General features: G+C 41.6%; 1 protein-coding gene across 2 annotated transcripts in view; it reads left to right on the plus strand.

Moving 5' to 3' along the window:
* MSH2 (mutS homolog 2) overlaps positions 1-7197 on the plus strand; it is a 43037-nt gene extending 35840 nt beyond the window's left edge. The window contains exons 12-16 of one of the 2 annotated variants that reach the window (XM_057383986.1): positions 227-472; positions 1975-2179; positions 2574-2821; positions 5148-5320; positions 6783-7197. In XM_057383986.1, coding sequence (XP_057239969.1) covers positions 227-472; positions 1975-2179; positions 2574-2821; positions 5148-5320; positions 6783-6953 — 1043 coding nt within the window. In that variant the 3' untranslated portion in view covers positions 6954-7197. The remainder of the gene's footprint in view (positions 1-226; positions 473-1974; positions 2180-2573; positions 2822-5147; positions 5321-6782) is intronic. The other variant, XM_057383987.1, reaches the window with a different exon arrangement.
* The last annotated feature ends 979 nt before the right edge of the window (positions 7198-8176 follow it).

Consider the following 8176-nt stretch of genomic DNA (forward strand, 5'->3'; position numbering starts at 1 on the left):
AATCAACATAGCCTCATCTCTACCTTTTGTTAGTCTGAAGAAGTGTCCTTGGTGTTGAAGGCATGGAAGCTTTAGGGTTGCATCCTAGACTCTGACAGGAGGTGACAGTTTTGAACAGAATGGTTCATGCAGATGAATTAGSTGGGTGCAGGCTTTGGGTGCTTTCTGAGGTGGGGCCCAGGAGCAGCTGCTGGCACTGACTGTGTGTCTCCCTGGCCCACCCCAGGTTATGCAGAGCCCATGCAGACCATGAACGATGTGATCGCTCAGCTGGACGCCTTTGTCAGCTTTGCCCACGTGTCCAACGGAGCCCCGGTGCCCTTTGTCCGCCCGCTCGTCCTGGAGAAGGGCCAGGGCAGGATCGTGCTCAGGGGCGCCAGGCATCCCTGCATCGAGGTGCAGGATGAGGTGGCCTTCATCCCCAATGACATCACATTTGAGAAGGGCAAGCAGATGTTCCACATTATTACTGGTAAATATTTCTGTTCTCTTTTGTGTTTGTTATTTACTTTATAAATGTCTCGAGTATTTCAAATAGTCGTGTCCTTTTTWAAAAAAAAAACAAAACAATAACAAGCAAAACAAATCGGCAACGCAGTAAAATTCTGTCAAGACAATTTCTCTCATCAAGGGTGAGCAGCTACTGAGTTCCTCATCTTTCTGCATGGGAAATAAGATTTAGCTCTGGAAAGGAAGGTGGGGTGTTTGTGAGCTATTGTTAAGGAGAAAGTGTCCACAGTGTTCAGGTGAAATGTTGCCTTGGACTGCAGGCACTCTGCATGTTTCTGTACATACAGACAGATTGCTCATCATSCAAAAGAATAGTGATGGAGTTGGTTATTGTGAGTTTAGTTGTAGTGCACTGTTTGGAGAAGGTGATCACTGATTTACAAAGAGTCTTTTGTGAAGAAAAGAGGGCTAGCACAGTAGAAAATAAGAAATCAGTCCTTCCTTAAACGATGCCTTTTTTTGCCTTGGTGAATGTAACTCCACAAGCCAGGCAACCTCAGGAGCTGGAASGCTCCTGACCTGCTAAAGTGATTTGGGAAATTCCACTGGGAATCACTTGCACTGCAGCCAGATAGGCACTTTTTTAGGTAGGCAAGATTTTAAGCAACCTCTTTGTCACTTTTCTTCGTGAAGTATTAAAGTTGATTTTAAATGCAAAACATGTTTCAATGACTGTACCAWTTTTTACCCTTTTTTTCTGGTGTAATTAAGATAATTTTACTACACAGAAAAACATTTCTGGTGTTTATAGATTTAATTGAAAGTTAATTTCCATCCAGATGTCCTTGACATACGTTCTGAGTAGCAGAGATCTGAAATTAGAGAATGATTAACGAGCACTTCTAACATAATCAAAAAGAAATGCAGAAARTCTGAGTAAATGCATGGTAACACGCTTCTTTTTCTGGTTAACAAAAGCTTGAAATTGGTTTTAATGATCTGGTGTCTGGATAATACCTTTTATTTCATTTRTACTTTACTTACAATGAACTAAGTAAAATCTGGTACTTTAAATCACCCATTAGCTTGTACCCAGTCTATAACCAAGCTGTTTCACTTTTGTAAAGAAATTTTAATAGTTGARTTGAAAACAAGTTATTGTGATGCTTAAGCAGAAGTACTGATGATTTTTAATGAAAAGCTTATTCGTTTTAGGTATGAGCACATGTTCTACATGACTGCTTATGCTTTTGAAAAGTCCCAAAACTTATTAAGGCCCCTAATGTTCTCTGATCACCTTTCTTTTGAAAAGTCAGCATTCAGTAAGACAAACAAACGAGGCTTGTTTGTCGTGATCCTCTTGTTGCACCTGTTAGACAGGTTTGCTGCTCTTTTCTRGCAAGAGAGAGTAATAAGTTTAAACATTCTTTATTTTATTTTTGAGCCTGCTGTCCTTTAAAAGAATTGTGGAATGGTAAAAAGATGATGCTTTTGAAATTAATTTTTGGAAAATTTCTTCTTTAGGCCCTAACATGGGGGGAAAGTCCACATACATCCGACAGACAGGGGTGATAGTTCTTATGGCCCAGATCGGGTGTTTTGTGCCGTGTGACTCCGCAGAAATAACCATTGTGGATTGTATCCTGGCTCGGGTGGGAGCAGGAGACAGCCAGCTCAAAGGAGTGTCTACTTTCATGGCTGAAATGCTGGAAACTGCTTCAATCCTCAGGCAAGTCCTGGGGTGTCGTTTGGCTCTGTTGGTCGGGGTGCATGGCAAAGGAGGCGCTCCAAGAAAGAGGCCTGTCAGGTTTTYCTGTTGTGGGGAATATCTCAGGTTGGTGGAGGATCTCAAGTTCTTTGTAGCTGGTTTGTAAGCTCATGAAGCAGCCTCCTGTTTATTCCAGTGGTCAGCAGAGAGCTGCTGCCAAGAGTCCAAATGGGATGAAAACCTAATTGGGAATGGTGTGTGTGATGCTACGTTTGCAGCTTGTCCGTGTGCTGTTGTGTGGATAGGAAAGCTCTTTTGCCTTTCCTGTGCTSTACATCCATAGAATAACCTGTGCTGGTGCAATGTGCAGAGCTCCTGCCGCTGTCTAACGCACAAAACGCTCTTGTGATTTTAGGACAGCCACTGAGAACTCGCTGATAATCATCGACGAGCTGGGAAGGGGAACTTCCACCTACGACGGCTTTGGCTTAGCCTGGGCTATCTCAGAGTACATCGCCAGCAAAATCCGTGGCTTTGCCATGTTTGCCACGCACTTCCACGAGCTGACAGCTCTGGCTGAGCAAGTGCCCACAGTGAACAACCTCCATGTCACTGCTCTGACCAGTGATGACACGCTCACCATGCTTTATCGTGTCAAGGAAGGTAGGACTGTGACCTTCATTTGATCAAAATCTTTCTACTGCAGCCCTGAGGGAGAAAAATCTTAATGGAAAAAAATCCCCCCAAAMATKCATGTCGTGCTCCAGGCTCAGGGTTTATAATAGATMCATTCTTCTCTGTGCATGGACAGTGTGTGTGGCAGGAGCTCTGTCCCTCTGTGAACACACTGCTGAGGATGCTGATGATTATTTGGTAAGATGTCTAGGCTATTTCTGCCACTTGAGTTGATGCTTTTGAGCCACTCCCTTTTCCATTTTTAAAGACAGAGAGGAGGGTTCCAGAAGGTTATCTTCTGTTTTCCTAAATCAGCCATTTCAGCTTGTTGAGGGAAGAGACTTACATTTCTTARACCATTCTTTTGAAAGAAGTGGTGCATCTTTTATATGCTGACAGTTTTTAATAATGTCTGTTTCACTGTAGGAAGACTTAGTTGCCCGATTTATGCAGTAGTTTGATGTAGGAAAAATGATACAGAAAAATAGCCATAAATTGCTGCAAGTGTACATTGAAACTGTGAGTGGTTTTGGTGTAGTGAGAGATGGTGATGTACAGGATCCTCAGAAAAGTCATCTTTASATGCCTTATTTTGAGCATGTTGGTTGGGGAGGGTATTCATATAGACTATATCAAAACCTTCTATCTTCTCAATCCTTTCAAACAGTGATTTGTGCAATAAAAGCCCCTAATATTCCCCAGACAGTCGAGTGAGCTCTTTTCTTCAAYCCACTCCTTTTGTTTTTAAAACCTGTATTAATTCAGCTGTTCTGGTCCTGATGAAAACAGCAGAAGCCCAGCAGGATATTTTTCTTCAGTCAGTTTTGCCATTTTTAGTCATACCCATCTTTTCTTTGTATGTGCAGTGTCTTTTCATTCCATCCATTTTCTTGGAAGTGCTGTTGAGCATAGAGACAATATTTTTTAATCTATCTACTTCAATCCCTGTCAGAGATACAACACTACGAAATCTTCATCTTTAAATACCTGGTCTCCAATTGCATATCCCTCTGTCACCTGAGTTTTTGCATTTAGTGTTGTGCTCTTTCCCTTTTGGAATGGTTACATTGCTCCATCCAGGATGTGAGTACAGCTTTGTTTTGACACAAATAACGGGTTTCGTGTCGTTTGAAATGGATAAGAATGGTGTGAAATGGATATGATGGATATAATGGATATGAAAAGGGTGACAAGGATCTTTTTATACAGTGTTTTCAACCCTATCTTGATGCTTCCAGAGTGTGACAAAACCATAGGAAGAGGAGACACAAAGGACCATTCTCCAGGCTCAGGATTCTCTGAGCTGAGAACTGAGCTAGCTTTGGGTCTGGGGAGGTGTGTCTTTGAAATATAAAATCAAGAGGACTAATTTCTGCTTCATGTGTTAATTTCCCTTAAACCTGAGAGATTACAAGGTTAATAAAGCAGAAAAAGTCAAAACGGTTTGCTTTGCCTATTCTTTGGTTACCCAGTATTTAATAGATGATTAGTAAAAAAAAAAAAACCAAACACAAAACAAGTGTGATTTTGGAAGTGTAATTAATTTAGTCTTCACTCCCTGCTGGAGACCAGAATGAAAAGGATGTAGTAATGTCTGTGGGAGGACAAATGGAATTATGATAATGTAAACAAATAAGAGTTGAAAGATTTTATCAGAGGGCTTTTGATATTGAAGTGAAAATTGTTTTATGTAACTGTGTATAATTTACATATTTTGAGCAATTATGAGGACTTTTCTCACACACGTGTTAAAAGAGTGTATTAATTGAAGTAGGTGTGARGCTGCAGTAGAAAGATTTGGACAAAATTAAAGATGGTGTCTCCTGGAGACTGAGGAGTTATGTGGTACAGATGCAAAGGAGGAGAGGGAAGATTTAGAATGCAACATTTTTAATATTTGTTTATACACACACGTGTACATATTTATAAAGAGCAAATGTGAGAGATATATATTAAAAAACATGTAAATTATTATATTCTACAGACTGTGCCAAAGTACTTTCATAAAAATCATTGTTCAATTTCATTCAAGTATGAGAGGGAAATTCTCTCTGCCCAAAGGGTTTTTCCTGACACACTTTGGAGCTCTGCAATTACTGCTCTAGTAGAGTTTAATTAAATAAGTGCATATCCTGCAGTCTGTGTTTTTGTGTTTAGTGGAAAAGGCAAATCAGAAAGTGTTGGGGAGAACCAAGTGATGTCACAGATTAATTCTTCAGAGCAGAGAAGGAGTGTGAGTGTGTTTGTATAATCTCTGTGTAGCCATATTCTCTTCTGAGCATTCTCAACTGCTGGGTTTTCTCTCTGCATCCAGGTGTTTGTGACCAGAGTTTTGGAATACATGTGGCAGAGCTGGCAGCTTTCCCAAAACATGTGATACAAAGTGCAAGAGAGAAAGCCTTGGAGCTGGAGGAGTTTCAAAACATTGGCAAGCCCGAGGAATCTGAAGGAGAACCACCAGCCAAAAAAATATACAGAGAAAGAGAGGTTTGCTATCAGAAATATTAAAMAAAAWTGTTTTGCTGGAATAGCTCRAGCAAAATCGTTTAAGAATTCAGATTCCCCCAAAGCTTGAGGATAGTTACCTATAATAGATTTTTCCCTGACAAAATGTCTTGGCTATGGTGTCAGTTAGAAGAGATGTTCAGGGATGGCGTGCTTTGATTTGAATGCATTTTGAGCCAACGTAGGTAAGAGTTTTATCTCAAAACATTGTCATGAGATAAAAACTTTTTTTTCTCCTCAAAGAATAATGCTGAGCAGTRCAGCTTGAGTTGTGCAAGGGACCATGCCTGCCTGTCCTGGGGAGTTTTATTTACATTGTGAACTAAGCCAGGACTTTGTGTTCATCACTTTTGTTGATACTTGTGTGCAGTTTCTCGGGATTTAAGATACAGCTTTTGTTACCGTTGTGTGAAATATTCTTGGTTCTGCAGTTGGGGCCCACCTGGYTTTGTTCCCCCTTATTTTGAGGGTTCATCAGTGCTGATTCCCTCTGACTGCCTCAGTTACTCCACTATTCTCTGTCAGGGATCATGGTGAGGGAATTTTCAGATTAGTTGGGCCTGACTGCATGGTCCTAGGTTGGTGTAGATGAAGTTGATGTGGCAAACACTTGTGACAAATGCGGTATCATGATTTATTTTTGGGTATTTCAGTAGTACATAATCTTCCATAAATTCTCTAGGCAATGGAATGGCAGAGCTTGAGATGTCTCACCCAGAGAATTTAACATCACATGAGAGGGAAAAGAGTGCTTTTGGGAACTTCTGCACCGAAAACTACTGCCTCAGTCTTAAATGATARAAGGAAAACTAAGTGAACTTTTTGGTGGAATTCTAAAATGCAGAGGAGTGGACAAACTTCTGCATTCAGGGCCAATACAGGGATTCTGAATCCTGTTCATTGCAATGTTTGTTCTTRCTATTCAAGTCAGATGATTGTTTAGAAGTTGCATTTGGCCTGTTTGTGTAAAAGCATATGCATAAAGCTTAATTATCATCTGTTCTCCTTGGTGACGGCCACTCTGCAGTTGCCTGGTTACCATTTGTTCTTTCCTTTTGCATATTGAAACAGTGCTTTGGATTGACAGTCCCTTCTAAAAGTAACTGGTTTGGGTAMTGTGACCGTTCTGGTGCTGTTGTTGCTGGCAGTCCTCACCTCATGTGGCTGCAGCTGCAATTAAAGTGGAACACTTGGAGGAGATCACAGTGTTAAATGCTGTACTGGTGCTGGTCACCTGGTGCTTTYTGCTCCTGCATTGAAAAGAACTCCTGGGGCCAGTATAAATGGTGTGTTCTGGTGTGCAGAACTTGGTAGCAAGGACCAAAGGAAATACCGTTTGTGCCTCTGCTGAGTTCTTGCCGGTGTGTTCACTTTGTATCTTTGGAAAATTCCTGCTTGCAGTCTAAACATCCTTTCTGTTTTCTTTTCCTTCTCTCCATTTCAGGAAGGTGAAAAGATAATTCAGAATTTTCTTTGTCAAGTGAAAGCATTGCCCCTGACAGATATGTCAGAAGAAGACATCAAAATGAAGCTGAAACAGCTGAGAAATGATGTGCTGGCAAAGAACAACAGTTTTGTGAATGAAATCATTTCTCGAACGAAAGTTACATCATGAAATGTGTGAGAACAGGATACAGTTCTTGAAGCATATTTTGCATTGAAAGAACTGTAATTTTCTTGTCTTGTTGCTTTTATACTTTATGATACTTGTACTGATTTAATGTAGGCATCTTTTCTTGGATTGTAATTATTTTGTAAAAAACTCTGAGCACATTACGTGCCAGATTCTTGTTTTAGTTGGAAGCATTGTGTCCTTTTAGAAGTTTGCAATAAAATGATTTTTTCATGTTGAGAATTACTGAGTGCATAGACAAAATGTGTAATGTTTTACCAAAGTGTGCCACAAAGTGTTAAGGGTTGAGGTGTCAAACAGTGCCACAGCCTTGGAAAGCAGCAGTGCATGCACAAAATCCTTGTCCTAGACCATGATTCCTTTTTGTTGATGCAGTTATATTCATTATTTCAGTGAAGATTTAGTAATGCTATACTAGTGCTCCATTAGGAAATAACCCATGTAATCTAAGCGTGCTCAGGTGGCCAGGAAGGCCAGTGGTGCCTGTCCTGGATCAGCAGTGCTGTGGCCAGCAGCACCAGGACACTGAGTGTCCCCTGCCCTTGGCTGAGCCACACCTCGAGGCTGTGTCCAGTTCTGAGCCTCTCCCTGCAGGAAYGGCACTGGAGGGGCTGGAGAAGGGAACAGAGAAGAGAACAGAGCTGGGGAAGGGTCTGCAGCAGCAGGGTGAGGAGCAGCACAGGGAGGAGAGGGGCTCAGCCTGGACGAGAGGGCTCAGGGTGACCTTATCTCTCTCTAAACTCCCTGGAAGGAGGCTGTGGCCACAGCAGGGACAGTCTCTCCTTCCAAATAAGAGTGATAGGATGAGAAGAAACAGCCTCAAATTGCGCCAGAGGAGTGTTAGATTGGGTGTTAGGAAAAATTGCACAAAAGGGTTGTGCAGTGTGCTGAGSATGGGCTGCTTTTATTTTTGTGTTGCAGTTGGAGGTGACAGAGCTGTTCCTGTGTGACCAGATTTGAGGGTGCCTCTTTTATTTGGGAGCGATGGACCAGCTCTGGGCAGCGCCTCTGTGCTTCAGAAAGGGACAGCTGTATCTGCAGCAGAAAAGATCCACTTGTTCTCATGCCCTTCAACACTCACAAGGGAAGAGAACGGTGCAAGTCAGTGAGATGTTAAAACTAATCTTTTGAACTATTTTCTCTTGTACACTACACTTCCCACTCCCTGTGCTGCTGGATATAGGCAGGAGCAGATCAGGCAGGGT

This window comes from Malurus melanocephalus, unplaced genomic scaffold (genome assembly GCF_030028575.1).
Source record: "Malurus melanocephalus ecotype Western Australia unplaced genomic scaffold, MMel_1.1 scaffold_671, whole genome shotgun sequence".
In the NCBI taxonomy this organism is placed as follows: domain Eukaryota; kingdom Metazoa; phylum Chordata; class Aves; order Passeriformes; family Maluridae; genus Malurus; species Malurus melanocephalus.